Genomic DNA, 17,876 nt, shown 5'->3' on the forward strand with positions numbered 1-17,876 from the left:
TTCCTGCTTACCATTCCTCCCACATGCAAATCAAAGATTGCTTGAAATAATATCACATGGTGAGACTGAATTTACAACTTCTCAAACTACTCTTGGCCTGATGATTTTCACACCAAAAGGTAACAAGTCATTCTTAACTATGATAAACATTTTTTGCTTGATTTCTAATAGTTATCATGCCTATCCCAACTTGTGCAAGTGTACCTCACGCATGCACCAACACCTAAGATAGAGACCTCATCACAATGATAACCCCTGGCCCTCACTAAGTTTCTTACACCGCATGATACATTTGCATTCTACATGAGTAGGGCACTATGATACATGGTGCATGCATTAGACACTCTAAATTGTTGTGACCCATGCATCAAATCCTTGCACTAAAAAACCAAAAAAAATGAAGGGAAGATAATAAAAAGAAAAGCATGTGGCAAGTAGTGCTTGACAAAAATCTTTTTTCTAGCCTTTGAAAATAAGGGCATTTTAGAAAATTGGCCGGTTTTTTGTGTTGAATTTAGCTATTTTTTCGGTAGAATAACTCAAAACTAATAAATTTCAGCCCTTAATCGTAAAGGCATGATAAATTCTTGGTTGGTTTTTTAAAATTTTGGCTGGTTAAATTACATATAAATGCCAGTTTTGTCGAGCACTGGTGGCAAGTGATTCATCTCTAATCATAGCATACAACCTTCTAAACCTCTCAACTTCAACCATGTAAGCAAGGTCCCAGTTAATGCACCTCAAACAACAACAAAGCAAGAATGCAGCCTATAAAGGAGTTACAATGAAGAAGTACATACCTAAAGTTAGTGATCGAGGAATACAATTAGATCCAGCCTCAAGAGCAATAGCTCTCACGATGCTAAGATGCCAAGCCTATCATCATCTTGTAAAGTCAAACACAAATAAAAATCAACAAAGCAAAATCAAACAAAAAACCTTGACTTTTTCATTGTAGATGTCAGATATCTAACCAATTGACTTTGACAAAGTCATTCCAGGAAAATGAAGAGCAACACACCAACTCTCACAAAGAAAGGCAATGGTGCCATAACTAAATCTTATGATTTTCCTTGAAGACAAAACTATGGTGGCGAAAGGGTTAACAAGTTATCTTGTCATGTTGCTCAAATCCAAAAATCTGGTGGCAAGCTATCATTTATCTTTTACTCATTGTACTGAACTTTTCCAATTATGCACGTGATTGTCCAAGTCGTGATTGTCCAAGCCGTGTGTGTTGGAGAGACACGCATAAGAGTCTAAGTCAAGTCTCTTATGTTGGATGGGCAAGCATAAGAGTCAAATCATTATTTTTCTAGAGAAGGGAGGAGAATATTGTCGGGAGGCTAGGAAAAGAAGAAATGCCTCTATAGCTACCTACCCAGCAGCCTTGGAAGACACAACAAACACAAGGGGCACCACCAGCACACGATGCTGGAAATAGAAATTTCTCAAAACACCACACAGAGACCAAAGAAAAGACAGCTTCAACGGCTCACATATCTCATTATCAAGGCCTTTTATCTGTCAGCAAGGCTAAGCCACTCACATATCATCAACACGAACCCTATTTGTCCATTGACAAGGGGTCATCCATCACACACAGATTTTATCAATTGACAAGCTTCAACCACTCTTCCTCGCACTCTCCTTTTATCACACACTCACAGCAAACAACTCACACACACTGCTGCCCAAAGCTTTCTCTTGATCACACACCAGAGGCCTCGAAACAAGGCGCCTACCACACCTTTTTGTCTGCAGCAGCTGTGCTACCCGCCAGCCCTCCTCAGGCGGCAACCTTTTCACAAGTCCCTCGGCTGCAGCGCTTCGCCAGCTCCCTTTGCTCTTCCTGCTGATCCCCCAGGCGATTCCTTGCCTAGTCGATGCCAATAGCTTCGCTCCCCTTAGCTCTCTGTCTCTCTGTGCTACCAGCAGCCACCACAGCGAACTAAACTTCACCACCTTCGCAACATTGGCCACTGCCGGCTTCACAACGGCGGATACCACCTAGCGGCGCCTTCCATCACGAACTGGCTGCTCTCTCTTCACTGCGCTCCAGCCATGCACACCACCCACTAAAAGCCCGTCCTTGTCAGCCTTTCACGCACACAAAGGGAATCTCCTCTCCTTCGCTCTAGTCGCTCACACAAGGAAAAAACAAACAAGCGTTGTTGCAGCTTCTCTCTCCATCCTCTGCACTCTCCCGAAATCCTCAGTCTCCAGGCAGCAACTTCGTAATCTTTTTTGTAATCAGCCTTCACTCACACACAAAACATCCTTCAACCGTTAGCTCTGCTTGCTCTAGAAGTATCCTCTGTCTAAGCGGCAACCGCCCTCCAAACTCCTTTCGCCAACCTTCATGAAGATTTCGCTAGCGAACAAGCTGGCAACCAAAGGAAGCGCCAGGTGGCTCCTTTGTTACTTGCCACTTGGTGGTGTTTTATATATATATATATATATATATATATATATATATATATATATATATTTAAAAGGTGGTTCCCATGCCACAGTGCAGTGCCTATCTAGGCCTTCATCAAGATCTTTTGAAACACCGGAATCCACACAAATACCACGTCTCATCAAGGCAACAAGAAGCCAATTGTCCTTTACATGGTGGATGGTGATAAAGACACTAACACTGGAGATGATGATGATGATGCTTACGGTGATGCCTATAAGCCAGAGTTTTATGGTAACGAGTTCAATGGTAAATCTAACTAAGAAGGTACTTCTAGCCTTGATCTTCTTTCTTTTTCACCACACACTTTACTTCAAATGAAAGGACAAATTCAACATACAGAAATCACAATCTTGCATGATGATGGTAGTACACATGATTTTATTTCTGAACATCTTGCACATGCTCTTAATCTTGACATGATTCCTTCTCTTTTTAAAGTACCAAAGGATTCTTTTCAAAATAAAAAGTATAATTGCACTAAGAAAGTGAAGAATCTTGCTTTGTATATTGCACAATTTTCTGATGAACGTACTTTCTTAGTAGCACCTTTGCATGGTGTTAACATGATTTTGGGAATGCCTTTTCGACATCATTACACACCACATATTGATTAGCAAAGCACGTAATATCTTTTATGCATTGTCATCATAAGAATGTTTATTTATAAGGAATTTTTGAAGGCAAGGATCAACCACTTTTGAGCCATACTCAGACCAAGAGCGCTTTGAGGAAGAGGGAGAAAACTTTCTTAATTTTGGTTAACCAGCTTAGTGATGAAGAACCATATCCCAAGGATACATCACATGACTCTTTTCTTTCTATATTTTTTGATTTTTTCCTCAATGAGTTACCTCCTAGACTACCTAGTACACGTCCTCAGGACTTGGAAGTACACCGCCTTGTAGAAAACCTTATAAAGCTAACCCTCTTGAGTAAAGAGAAATTAAAACTTAAATCGAGGATTTACTTTTTCAAGCACCAATCCTTCTTGTAAAAGAGGAAAAATGATACTTATCATATGTGTGTAGACTACAGGGCTCTCAACACGAACACTATCAAGAATAGATTTCCAATTCCTAGAGTTGATGGTCTACTCGACAAATTAAGGGGAGCCAGCATCTTTAGTAAAATTGATATAAAATTTGGATATCATCAAATAAGAATGGCCGATTTAGTAAAATTGATATAAAATTCGGATATCATTAAATAAGAATGGCCGACTTAGTAAAATTGATCTAAAATTCGGATATCATCAAATAAGGATGGCCGATTAAGATATTTATAAAACTTCTTTTATAACTCAAACTAGTCACTTTGAGTTTTTAGAACTCAGACTGGTCACTTTTAGAACTCAGACTGGTCACTTTGAGTTTTTAGTAATGTGACTTTTAGTCGTATGATGAATAGGATGTTTCTTGGCCATCAAAACTTTGTGGTTTTCTTTTAATGATATCTTAGTTTTTAGTAAGTGTGAAGAAGAGCACGAAAAACACTTGGAAATTGTATTTAATTTGCTCAAGGAAAATGGAATTTACCTCAATCCTGAAAAAAGTAGTTTCTTCCAGAGTGAGATTGAGTATTTGGGACATATAGTTTCTGCTAAGGAAATCCATGTTGATCCTAAGAAAATAGAAACTATTGCATCATGGTCGTGCCCTAAGAATCTTCATGAGCTACGATCTTTTCTAGGGTTGTGTAGCTATTATCACAAGTTCGTCCATAATTTTACATGTAAGGCACATTATCTCACTAAACTTCTTAAAAAAACCAGACCTTATGAATGGTCCAAATTTCAAGAGAAATATTTTCTTGCATTAAAATATACACTTACTCATGCACCTGTGTTACAATTACCTGATTTTTCACGACCTTTCTTTGTGGTTGTAACCAATGCTAGTGGTAAGGGCATTGGTGTTGTGTTAATGCAAGATGGTCATCCTATTGCTTTCGAGAGAAGGAAATTTTGTCTTGCCTGAAAGTGAGTATAACACCTATGAGACAAAGAGTTGTCTGCTGTAGTTTATGCATTAAAAATTTGAAAACATTATTTGATGAGCGGCGCAGAGTTTCTTATAAAAACTGATCAGCAGAGTATTAAACATTTGCTTTCTCAACCACTTATTTCGCAAAGACATATTAAATGGGTAGATTTTATTCAAAGTTTTCAGCCCATTATTCAATACCAACCTAGTAAAGAAAATGTAGTTGCTTATGCTTTGAGTAGAAGAACTTCCATTCAAAATATATCTACGCGATTGAGAATATATATTTTGACTCTATGCGTGAGACTTATGACCAAGACCCTAAATTTAGTGATATTTGGTTTAGATTAAGAGAAAATAATTGGAGCCCTTTTGTTGAGTATTCCTACGATGATGGATATCTTTTCTTTCATAAAAGGTTATGCATTACTCGACCCTTTAGACATTCTATTCTAGAGGAATTACATCAGCCACCTTATGTGGGATATCGTGGTGTTCCATCTACATTCCAAACCATCTCTAGTGATGTTTATTAGCCTAAAATGAAATATGATATAGCTAGATTTGTTTCTGAATGTGATGTTTGTAAAAAAGTAAAAAGTTACAAGGGTAAGAAACTTGGTTTACTCATGGTCTTCCAATTCCTAATGCTCCTCGGGAACAAATTTCCATGGATTTTCTCACTAGTTTTTTCATAAACTGCAAGCCATAATGCTATGATTTGGAGTATTGTTGATAGATTTAGTAAACAGACATATTTTCTTCCTTGTTGTAAAAAGACTCTTACTGCACATCAAGCTGCACACTTGTTTGTTAAATAGATTTTCACACATCATGGTTTACCACAAGTGATTGTTTTTTATATTCTAAGTTCTACAGTGATTTTTGGACTACATTGTTTGATAATCTAGGGACCAAATTGGATTTTTCCACTGCATTTCATCTTGAATATAATGGTCAAACTGAACGGACAAATAGCACAATATTAGATTTACTTCGTGCATATGTTTCATCACAACCTAAAGACTGTGATAAGTATATTCATATTTTATGATTTGCATACAATAATACACTACATTCATCCACTGGAAAAGCATCTTTTGCAATTGTGTATGGAAAAGTTTTACCTACTCCTATAACTCCTTTGTCACACACTATTGAAGCTGCACATCAATTCACCATTGATTTTACCTCTATTCATAATCATGTTCGTAATGCTATTTCCAAAGCATAAGAGCAATACACTAAACATGCTAATAAGAAAAGAAAGCACATGGTTTTTCAAGTGGATCAATATGTTTTGCTTCGTATTAAAAAGAGACTTGTTAAAAGTGTTGAAACTAACCCTGTTGTTAAGTTAGCTCCTCGTTTTTATGGTCCTTTTCAAATTACTCACATAAGAATAATGACCTAGAATATAGGCTTTCACTTCCCTCTCATCATTGGAGAATTCATAATTCTTTCCATATCAATCTATTGAGACCTTATAAGGGACCTTTTTCCTACACATCCTATACATGAGAGCACCTAGTCTTGTTGACCAGGTAGAAGAACTTCAACTCAAAGCTATTATCGACCATGAGTCCACTACCACTCGCATAGGTATAGTGTATAATAGATATCTTTTGACCTTTAAAAATAATCCCCGCCCCACGAGAATGCTAAATGGATGCCTAAGAGGTTTTTTCGTGCCTATCTCGACCTCATCCAATCTTACTGTCAAACACGGGCCAGTTCATATAATGCTACTAAGGATAGTTGCTATCCCGGGTAGGAGGGATGTTACGGTTTATTTGTTTGTCCCTCTGTGGTTAATTGGGAACACCTAATTACCGCTATGTTCGTAGCATGGCACTTGGGTGATTCCCAATATTCCATGTGTAGGATATACGAAATTAGGGATGGCTAGAATTACATGTTAGATTTAATGCTTATGTGCTATTGTGTAATTTTAGCATGTGTTACTAATGTATAATGTGTTTGTGCTTTGTGCTCATAAGCCAATATGGCTGGGACATGATGGCGGTGATATGGTGTGAGCTATTATCGGGAAGGTTCTCATTTTTTGTATTTTGGCTGAGTATTTACTATACGAGATATTTTGTATTATTGTTGGCCGTCCACTTTTGTTATACTTGGGCATGGACATTGATTTTATTGCACGTGAATTAACCCTTGGGATTCTTTATTTTAGTGGTTTAGATAGGAAGGATTTATCTAAGCTTGTGTTAAAAGCAACTCCTATTTTTGTAAAGGGCAAGCCCATGCAAAAGTGTGCAAATATTTTTGGCATGTGGGCTATTTTTATTAATAAAACATAAACACTCAAGAAGTGGAAGGATGCTGACACTTTTGGAGGGGTGATAGATTACACCCAATACTCTCTCATGTGTTTTATTTTCATCATGGTTTACGCTATCTTACTCATGGTTATAATTGAAGTTTATATATTTTAGTCCGTATGATAATAAGTGATGTGTCTCCCCAAGATCCAAATTTAGGTCAGTTGGGAAATGGAGGTGGGCTATTGTAGCATGCAAAGGGCAAGGCGAATCGTGAGCTTGGGAGAGGCAAGTGCTAGGCGATGTCAACAGTTAAGGACAAGCACAAGTATGGTGACTTGCGTGAGCCAAGGAGAGGCAAAAGTGTTATAGGAGCGCACCATGTGATCCAAGGAGATGGCAGTCTTGCCAGGAGGCTTGGTAGAGTCGACTAATCACATTATTCTCCAACCTAGGCACTAAAGTAGATTTCTCAACAGCTTTCCATCCAGAAACAAATGGACAAATTGAGGTTACTTGTCATGGGAGTGAGATTTTTAAGAATATTTTATCATGGGAGTGAAACAATTAATTATGTGTGATGCATGGTTCATGTGTGAAGCATGGTAATGAATGATTTTCATTTGTTATAATTATTTTTGTGAGTGATTCCAAAGTAATTGTGATCTAACATTGTGGATTATGTTGAGTATAGATCATGAGTTCGAGACGACCAAGGTGGACATTAGACGAGATTATCTAGCCAAGCACATGTGTGCTAAATATTTAATTTTGTATGGTTTGGCCCATTGTACATATGGTATGCTGGAGCGACGACGAAAAACATTGCTTCGTCATTATTGAGACTTTAGTTAATTTCTTTCAGAATAATATTAAACTAATCATGTTTTTGGAAAAATTAGGGGTAGTAGATTACTATCTTCTTGGACCAACTCACCATACTCTGAATTATGATTTCACTTTGTATGATTTAAATGTAATCTACTCAGTCTCTTTCTACCCCATCGAAAATTTCGTGTAAAGGCTTTCAACCAGAGAATGATACCTATACTTACTAACTTTTTTTTTCTATTTGATCAGTTAATATCCTCTTTTTTAGCCCGACAAATTATGAGATAAGTCTTTTCTCATACCTTGAATAGTTTATAAAATAATTTCCTATATTTTCCAAATGGTTGAAACTTTATTTTTGAGGTTAGAAAAATTTAAAAGCATTTATTTTACTGTCTTTTATATGTTCAAGTTTTAAGAATTAATCATTAATCACTTTTAAAGTCGAATTAATTAATTATTTCATTTCTTTCAAATAATTCTCTTGATTTTGAAATGATTCTGAAAATTTAAAAATTAAGTATTCATTTCCTTCTGTATTATTAGCCATTCATTGAGACCTACAAAGAAAACTTTAAAGCACCCTAGTTTCTAGAAACTAATTCCAGATGACAAGAAAACACTCAATTCATAATATCAAGAATAAGGAAAACTTGTACTAGTAGATCACTTGGATTGATTATTACGACTAAGAGAAGATATGCTAAATTTAATGACATAGCTAGTTGGTCTCCAGCAACAAGTATTGGTTCAAGTGTGACGAGTAATTGCTAGTAGATAAAGACAAGTTCTTCATTGAGTTGTTGAAAACGTACTCTGAAAATCAAGTTTTGTATCACTCAATCGTATCATGAATGGTAAGGCAAGACTAAAACTAACCATCAAGTCAAGTATAGTCTTAATTTTTCACAAGATACAAGTACAAGATCTATTCAAGCCCAAGAGGAAGTTTTATTTTAGTACAAGAGACGTTCAAACCAAAACTTTAATTAAGTACAAGATTCCTAAAGATTACAGATTTCTTATTCAAAAATAGAGATTTGTTCAAGTCTACAAACATCAATTGTAAACAAGACCTCTTTCAAGATTTAAAATCCATGAAAACCATATTAGACCGAGGCGTTTAGTATGTTATGTGTAGAAAATCTAAGTTTAATACAGTATCATACCAAGATCAGTAATAATTATTAAACTTTCATCTTTTTCTTACAGACAAGTTAGAAATAACCTGTTGATACATGTAGCTTTCACGACACCATCTTCAAGACCGAACAGGAAACCGAGATTCCTACCTTAAACACATGCTTATTGAAATCATCATTGGAATAAGATAGCAGGTGTGAGGGTACCGAATGAGGTGTCGCACTAATGAAAGATTGTGTGAGGGCACCAAACAAGGTGTCACACGAGAGGGATGCGTGCAAGGGTACCGAATGAGGTGTCGCACCAGTGAAAGATTGTGTGAGGGTACCGAGGTGTCACACGAGAGAGATGCATGCGAAGGTACCAAATAAGGTGTCGCACCAGTAAAGATTGTGTGAGGGTACCAAACGAGGTGTCACACGAGAGAGATATGTGCGAGGATACCGAATGAGGTGTCGCACATGTGAAGATTTGTGTGAAGGTCACCGAACGAGGTATCACACTCTGCGAGGGTCATTGACGGAGGTGTCGCACCATACAAGGGTACTGAATGAGGTGTCGTATAGGTCCTCACGATTCATACCATACTAGTGATTGCGTATTGTGGGTGACTCCACAATAAATACTAATCATCTAGTGTTATTAATGTATGTAGTATTCCTCCCAGGGAGTGGTGATTGAACTATGTTTAATTATTTGAGTTAACCTTGTTAGGTTGTTGATCATTTGACGCAATTGAGAAAAATTGCTTTCCCAAATGGGAGGACTGTCACGGGAGTGAGATTTTTCAGAACATTTTATCATGGGAGTGAATCCAATTAATTATGTGTGATGAAAATCATTCATGTGTGAAGCATGGTAATGAATGATTTTCATTTGTTATAATTACTTTTGTGAGTGATTCCAAAGTAGTTGTGATCTAACATTGTGGATTATGTTGAGTATAGATCATGAGTTCGAGACGACCAAGGTGGACATTGGACGAGACTATCTAGCCAAGCACATGTGTGTTAAATATTTAATTTTGTATGGTTTGGTCCATTGTACATATATTGGGCAAGGATTATTTTTTATGAGATGCTTTAAAAGCATTGGACTAAGGGTCAATTTTGTAAAAAAGCCCAATTTTGGAAAAGCTATGCTATTAATGGCTCCAAGGGCTAAATTTATTAATATGATTAAAATACCACGTGTGGGAGGGGAGCCACACACGTCGGGGGGGAGATTGCACCCAGTCTTGTGTTATTGATCTTTCATGCTCTTGATTTATGCTATGATGTTATGGTTTAATTTCTTTTATTATTGAATTTATGGAATAATTTAATCTCCATGTACCATGGTCCTGTAACATTACTAATAACACTATCTTAGATCTACTCAGAGCCTATGTTGCCTAACAATCTAACTCATGGGATAAGTACATTCATCTTCTCCAATTTGCTTACAATAATACTCCTCATTCACCTATTGGTCGAGCACCTTTCGAAACTATATATGGAAAACTTTTGCCTATTCTGACAACTAGACTTTCTCACAAAATAGAAGCTGCTGATCAATTTACTATTGATTTTACGACCATTCTGAATGACGTAAAACATTCCAATGCTCATGCTTAAGAAAAGTATGTTAATCAAGCAATGGTAAATGTAAAGCTGTATCCTTTGAACTTAGAGACTATGTACTTTTGAAAATTGAAAAACATCAACTTAAAAGTGTTGAAAAATTCCCAGCTGTTAAGCTTGTACCAAGATTTTATGGACCTCTTAAAGTGATCCACAAAATTAATGATGTTGCATATAAACTTGAATTACCTTCTCATTGGCACATTCACAATTCATTTTATGTTAGCTTATTTAAACCTTTCAAAGGACAACTTCCCACTCATCTAGTATATGAAGAACCACCTCTTATTGAAGGAGACCAAGAAATCTTACTCCCATATACCATCATTGACCATCAAATTACACCAACTCGTACTGGAAACCAATATAGTAAATATTTAATAACTTTCAAAAATCATCCTCGTGAGTGAAGATGCAAGATGGGTGTCTAAGAAATATTTTCGTGCTTTCCCTGAGATCCTCCATTCTTTTCAACACAAACCAGCAATTAAAGGCAAATTCAAACTCAAGTAAGAGGGAAGGTTATGGGAATATATTTTAAGCCCTCTTAAAAATATTATTCTACCCTCTTAGATAATTTAGGGACACTTGGGTTATCATTATAAATATTAATACGTTTGGTGGACATTGACGTATACTTGGAGTCTCCAATGTTTGTTTAAGCTGGTTCGTATGTAGGGGTGATTCCTGGGTTACTTACGCCTACAAACATGTATGTGATGATGGTTTGTATGATTATGGAATATTTATTTCACGAATTTATTGTTGGTTATTTTATAGGTGAAGAAGATTATGAGGATTGAAGAGAAGTCGCACAAATTTATTACTTGGCACACCATTTTGTAAACAAGCTTTGTATATACATGTGCTAGCTTGTGCACATTTTGATTTATTTTGTAAAAGCCTTAGTTTATCAAGCATGGACTTGATCTTTAATATTTGGTAAAGCGTGATATGCTTTAAACCCAAGCCTCAATTTATGAGCACTCTATTTTTGAAGATAAGAGAGTGTCATCCAAGAAAAGCACCCTTTTTGTATTTTTGGAGGCTATGGCCTAAATTGGAATAAAGTATCTCGTAAATACTCATGTGTGGGGAAAATTAGGCCATACACACAAGAGGAGATGATTGCACCCAATATTGGAGCCAAATCTTTGTGAGCTAAGTATTTTATTTGTTTTGGAATATTTTGGTCATGATCATGTGATGTTTGATGAATTGTTTGAATTTAAATCAAATCTTGCAATTTATTTGATTTCTATCTTCCTAGAAATTTAGATCCATGACATTTGGTTTGCATAAGTTTAGCAAATTTTAGTTCACACATGAAATTCAAAAACCTTTCTGGAGTTAATGCTTTTGAAATACAAAACCTTTCCAAATATAAAAATAAATGCGGCTGGTTGATTCCACTTTAAAATAAAATTTTACTTGCCTATTCACTTAAAAAAAATTCCGCATTAATTAAGGGCTAGATTTTTTATTTTTATTTTTATTTTTTATTTTTTTGCTTTGTTTTACTAAGGTTCTTACCTTAGTATTCTTTTTGGTAGGTTTAGACCTCGGTATGCAATAAATATTTTAAATTCAATGGTTTGTAAAAAAAAATCTCTCTTGCACAAAATTTGAAAAAGATGGATATTTTTTCGGAAAGTTATTGCATATATTCATAAAAAATGTGTTTTAGGGGGGCTTTATTGCTTCGTGTATGTACAAGGCTGAAGTACTAGTTACATTGCATTCTGAAAACTGATATTCACATCAAACAATCTCTTTCTTGAAAGTCACATGAAAACAGCATGTTTGGTTGTCTTGCAAGCATGGAATAAAGGCACATAGTCGAGCCATCTAGAAAAGATCCATGATTCCCTTTTGTAGACAAGGAACCACCCTCTGCACAAAGAACACATCTTCGTCACTTTTAAGATTGATGGGGTTGCTTCTTGAACCGGGCTTCCCATCATCTTCTTCATTTGCTTCATTGCTAGCATCCACATTTGGATAATACCTGTAACGAGGAGAGCCCAAAAAGAAAATTTGATCAACATCAATCGGTTGAGTGAGATGTGGTATCTTCATCACTTTCCATCCTACAACTGCTCTTTTTTTGTCCATCCCATTTTCAGTTTTAGGGATCAGCCCCACTGGGTAGATGGGTAGTACTTCCTCATGCGCATCATGCGCAAAAGTGTTGACTCCAATGTTGACCCAAGCCTATTAGGAATGTAGTTATCCATCCATGTACACATATGCTCGGTCAAATACATTCACTGGCGACAGAGAGACTTTGTTCTTTAAGTCTCCAGCCCCATACAATGCATATTACTCCCGCCCCCTAGTAATTTCTTTCGCCATTACATTGTGACAAAAAACTTAAAACGAGGTTTAAACATATCTTTCATGCAATAACCCAACATACCTTCGAATGTGTGCAAGCGAACTTGTTTCAAACCCTTGCACATAACAATGCCCCCAGCTGGTTTTGATACATCCCATGCAAGATATATTTTTATAAGGTTGCCTATTAAGGAAACTGCCATTATTTTAATGATCATTTGGAAGTGGCTATGATTCAATGTTCCACAAACAACTAATATATTCAGACCGGACAAAGTCTTCTCATGGTTCCCAGAATGCAATATCTATGTCACCACTCCCAACACCTACAATCACAGAAACCTCAAGCAGCCTGGTCAACCTAACGAGTGGCCCCTTTTTTGCATTTGGTGGTATTGTTAACGCTAGGGTCAGAACCTATAGACCTTGCCCTACTCTTCACCATATGTAGATTTCTAACCATTTTCTTTCCTTCAGGGGGTGTGAGAATATGAGGATTTGATGAATCTGCCACACCCTTGCCTTTGTCACGGGCATCTGTGGATGTAGTAGCCTCCAAGACTTTTCCTTTATCTAGTGGATGCGCAGAAGGGCCTCCTGTATCTTTACCTACATTTGTGATGTCTGTAAACCCTTGAGGACGGCGAGGTGCCATGGCAAAGACCCACCCCAACACATAGACCCAACCCAATCAACCCCACAACACAGAGCTTACGACGACAGTCGGACATGCCCAACCCAACCCTAGCCCACAACATAGAGCCTACGACCCAACGAACCAACAGTGAGTTCCCAAGCCCATAGCCCCCAAACAGGTGCCCTTTTATTGGCCCAGCCAACATCGCATCCCACCCACGACCGTACCAAAGCCGTACACACCCTCACGAGGCCGACGTACAGAAATTACAGAAAGAACAATTAAGATTAATCTACAGAAAGAACAAGCATTAATAAAGGTTAGCAGGGTTCTCATCAAATCGAACCAAACAAAGCATTAATTAGCAACTAAACAACAACTAATCAGAGACCATGCATGCACACTGCCCCAAAATTCACACATGCTAACTCCTACCTAACACCCATTTAGCCTTAAACCGTACCAAAGCCATAAGCGCCCTCTCGAGGCCGACGTACAGAAATTACAGAAAGAACAAGAATAAACAATTAAGATTAATCTACAGAAAGAAATCAAGATTAGTAGGGTTCTCATCAAATCGAACCAAACAAGCATTATTTAGCAACTAAACAATAAAATCGAACTAGCAACAACTAATCAGAGACCATCATAGACGACTCCAGCAACCAACCACATACCATCACAGCACATACCACCACAGACACATCACAGACCACCACAGACACTCTGAGCAACACGCAGGAAGAAAGGAGCGACCCACATCTCATCTCAGCAGCCAGTGGAGGAAGTGCACAGGAGACGCCCATGACCGAGCCACCCCATGCAACATGCAGGAGCGAGCTGCATACGAAAGAGTAGCACTAACCACTAACCATGCAACACGTAGGAAGCAAGGAGCGACCCGCATCTCACCTCAGCAGAGGAGGTGCACCGCTGCTAAGTGGTGTGAAGAGCCCAAAAGTGGGAGCGTGTAAACTCTGCTAAGTGGTGTGAAGAGCCCAAAAGTGGGCGCACACGCTCCCAACCCTAAATTACAAGAATTTATATACCCAAGACTTAGGGTTTGTGTAGTTGAACCTCTGCGTGCTCGTGTGAAGCGGCCATGTCGAAACGAGGTGCGCTCTATCTCTTCGTTGTAAATTGTGTTAAAGCTTCAATGGCTGGACACTGGCTTTTCGCCGATTTTAAAAGTGTCTTGTTCTGTGTTTTGAAGCTCCATAGCTATGGCGTTTCGGCCTCTTCCTCTGCAACAATGTCATGATTCTGGCATTCTTATCGCCATTTTCTGTTTGGGCAGGGCGTGGAGGCTCTTCTGGCAACAAGTTCCGGATGTCTCTTGGTCTGCCTGTGGGCGCCGTTGTGAACTGCGCGGATAACACAGGTGCCAAGAACCTGTATGTGATCTCCGTCAAAGGTGTGAAAGGCCGTCTCAATAGACTGCCTGCTGCATGCGTCGGTGACATGGTAATGGCCACTGTGAAGAAAGGAAAGCCTGATCTGCGGAAGAAGGTTATGCCTGCCGTGATTGTCCGCCAGCGCAAGCCCTGGAGAAGAAAGGATGGTGTCTTCATGTATTTTGAAGGTAAGGAAGTGCATTTTAATCTCATCTTTGTGCTCTTGATCAGGAAGTGACGTTTGTATCTTACTTAATAGAACGAAAAAAAGAAAGTTATACTATATACGGTTTGTTGTTTAGGAGGTACTGTTACAGAGCGGTAGTCTCAAACGAGCTGTGATGTCTGCATTTCAGTGACGGTTGGCAAGTTGGGAAAGTCCACAGGGTAGAAGTTGAGCAGCAGATGCTTGTTGAAATAAGGCCAATGTCCCCCCCCCCGTCACTCTCCTCCTCCCAATTTTTTTTTATTAGAGTTACTACTCGCTTTTTGCTGCAAATTGTGCCAGTTATAAAACAAATTTAATCATTCGCCATGTCTTTTCCATCAATTCTCATTAGCTTTCAGTTCCCCACAAACCCCCCTTCCCTATTGATCTTGTTCTGGGTAGGCCTCTACCATCTTCAGGCCTCTTTTTGCCTTGCTGTTTGGAAAAGTTTTTTTTTTCTCAATCAACAGTAGAAGGGAAGAGGAGATGTTTGTTTCAACCTTTGCAGTTCTGCAGTGTTATTTTTGTGGAAGTTTGGTGCTCTAATGTGCATGTCCGTATGTTGATTGGTTAGAATGTTGCATCAAGTGAGCCTATACCTGGTTAAGGAACATCTCACCTTGTTTTCACATGCAGAGGTCTTGAGCTCTGTCAACAAGTGCTGTAGTTGCCAGTGGACTGTGGGATAATGCCATATCTTGAGTCTGTAACCAACTCATCTTTGCATTTAACATGCACATTTAGAATCTTGGTTTTTCTCATGCTTGCTGCCTTTGGTATTCAGCATGTTTAGCTCTTTGGCGTTTTGTAATGCTATGATGCCGGGAGTGGGTTTTGATTTCATATTTTCCTGTTACAAAACGGTAGTGCACATGCATTCTCTAGTGCTAGCCTTCATAATGGCTGAGTCTGCCCTTCGTCTGCAGAAAAGTGATAGAAACTTGGTTCAACATTTATCTATGAAGATTTGTCTACTAAGGTGATGTTTTTATGCATGAACCTGCACCTACTCTTGGGGGGTGATCTTGTGAGTAGAGATGTCATCACGAAGTCTATGCCTTGAAGAATGATGGGAGTTCATGATTTTGAAGCTTTGTGAGTGTGCACTCATGGAGTCAAGCTTGCATTTTGGTTTTTGTAAAGCTTATGAAGTAACCTGGGCATTTTTCTGGCATATATTTTTGCAAGCCGGTTTTATTTGGTTCAGAGGTTTGACAGCTATGATTTTCTTTTTATGGGTGACCTTTACAAACTGCTGGATGGTATCTGAGTTCATAACAGCTAGGTATTGGGAATGTTTCATGCAAGTGAATTAAGGTTTGAGCAGGTAAAATGTGGCCATTTTGTATTTGATCAGACTGATCAGTTACGTGCATGCTTTTGTGGGTCCTAACATCAAGATATTTGGGAGTGCTTCGTGCATTGTGTAAATAACATAAGCTTGAACAGGTAAAGGTGGCCATTTTGTGTTTGAACAGATTGATCAGTTACATGTACACTTCTGTTGGTCCAGTCTAGTCCTAAATCGGAGAATGATCTTCAAAAGCATTTTAGAGCTTTGAACTCTTGGAACTGCATCATGCTAGCTGTAATGCTTCCTTTTTTTGTTTGAGTTGCGAGCCATGGTTGTGTGTAATGTTGCCAACTGTATTGAATGAGCCGTAGATTGTTAGGTCTGGTTTGGTTACAATAATCTAGAAAAGCATTAGCAGGCATGTTTGATGACTCGGGTAGGTCATTGGGGGAGGCCTTTTCTGTGAGGGATAGGGTGAGTGGGGGCCTTTTCCTCTGGGTAAGGCTGGCACCTGGCCTTTCATGGCTGTCGTGGGCTTTGAACTAAAATCCTGTCTAGTTTGCTGCAGCATAGCTTGCTGACTCTTAGCAAGTTCAGAACAGTGCAGACTTGATGTGACACCTAAAGTGATGTAGTTCTGCCACATCATTTCTCACCTAAAGTGACGTAGTTCTGCCACATCATTTCTCTCTGAATTTGTTCAAAATTGCACCTCAATTTATGGCGGAAAACCTGCTATGATATTATGTTGATCTCAGAATTGATGGGGTGGTTTGTAGGCAGACAGAAGTTGGCCGAATAATGAAGAAATATTAAATTTCTGTGCCTTTTTAGTAGGTTGCTCCTCGAAATTATTTATTAGTTGGATATGGGGTCTGGATTCAAGTCTATCTGGCTTTTGCCCTCTAATACTCGTCTTCTGTTTTCTGTTTTTTGTTTATTGTTTCAACAGACAATGCAGGAGTAATTGTCAATCCTAAGGGAGAGATGAAAGGTATGGGGTATTATTTTATCCAGCTGTAACGTTTACCCATGGCTATAGCTGTGCATGTGTTTTTTGTGTGTTTTTTATGTGGTGTGTGTGTGTGAGAGAGAGAGAGTCAGTCGTCCTCGTCTTTTTCAGGTTCTGCAATCACTGGTCCTATTGGAAAGGAATGTGCAGACTTGTGGCCAAGAATCGCTAGTGCTGCAAATGCAATTGTGTAGCTCTTTGCTTCTTAAACACATTTGCTTATGTCAAAGTTATTGCTATTGTATTAAGGTGCAGGATGATGAGCCACTGTTTGATTTATGAGCTGCCTTTTGATTCTAACACTTTTGCTGAAGATTATTACGTTTTTGTATGTAGCTGCCAGTTCAATGGTAACTTGAAGTTTTGCATATGACCATTATCAGGCTTGAGAGAGCTAGTCTCTTCACTATAGTGTTGCCTGCATAGCTTTCTTATACTTGTCTTGATCATGCCTTCTGTGCTTTTTGGTCATGCCGGTACTGTTTTGAATAGCTGCACGTTATATCAGCTCGTTGATGGCCTCCATTCAATTTAATGTTCAGAGTTCATAGGCTTCCAGCAGAAAGCAGTCTCTTCATTTTAAGAGCAAGTGCTTTGGCTAGGTAGTTCTGGTGGGGTCTGAAGTACTCTTAAAAAAAATCATGGATTGCATCCTTAGCCTTAATTT

General features: G+C 38.4%; 1 protein-coding gene across 1 annotated transcript; it reads left to right on the forward strand.

Annotated features, from left to right (window-relative positions):
- Positions 1-14,242: 14,242 nt before the first annotated feature.
- Positions 14,243-17,579, forward strand: LOC147628156 (large ribosomal subunit protein uL14x/uL14z/uL14y). The gene is made up of 4 exons (XM_086813188.1): positions 14,243-14,416; positions 14,599-14,883; positions 17,150-17,191; positions 17,321-17,579. The coding sequence occupies exons 1-4, from the start codon at positions 14,404-14,406 to the stop codon at positions 17,401-17,403; spliced, it is 423 nt and encodes a 140-aa protein (XP_086669314.1). The 5' UTR covers positions 14,243-14,403; the 3' UTR covers positions 17,404-17,579.
- Positions 17,580-17,876: the final 297 nt, after the last annotated feature.

The sequence above is a fragment of the Cibotium barometz genome, chromosome 19 (genome assembly GCF_041138505.1).
Source record: "Cibotium barometz isolate CiBa-2024 chromosome 19, ASM4113850v1, whole genome shotgun sequence".
NCBI classification, from domain to species: Eukaryota; Viridiplantae; Streptophyta; class Polypodiopsida; order Cyatheales; family Cibotiaceae; genus Cibotium; species Cibotium barometz.

Bases quoted from the DNA above. Each gene is read 5' to 3' on its own strand.
- LOC147628156 (XM_086813188.1), top strand. The intron at 14,884-17,149 runs GTAAGGAAGTGC...TTGTTTCAACAG, and splicing joins TGTCTTCATGTATTTTGAAG to ACAATGCAGGAGTAATTGTC. The intron at 17,192-17,320 runs GTATGGGGTATT...CGTCTTTTTCAG, and splicing joins TCCTAAGGGAGAGATGAAAG to GTTCTGCAATCACTGGTCCT.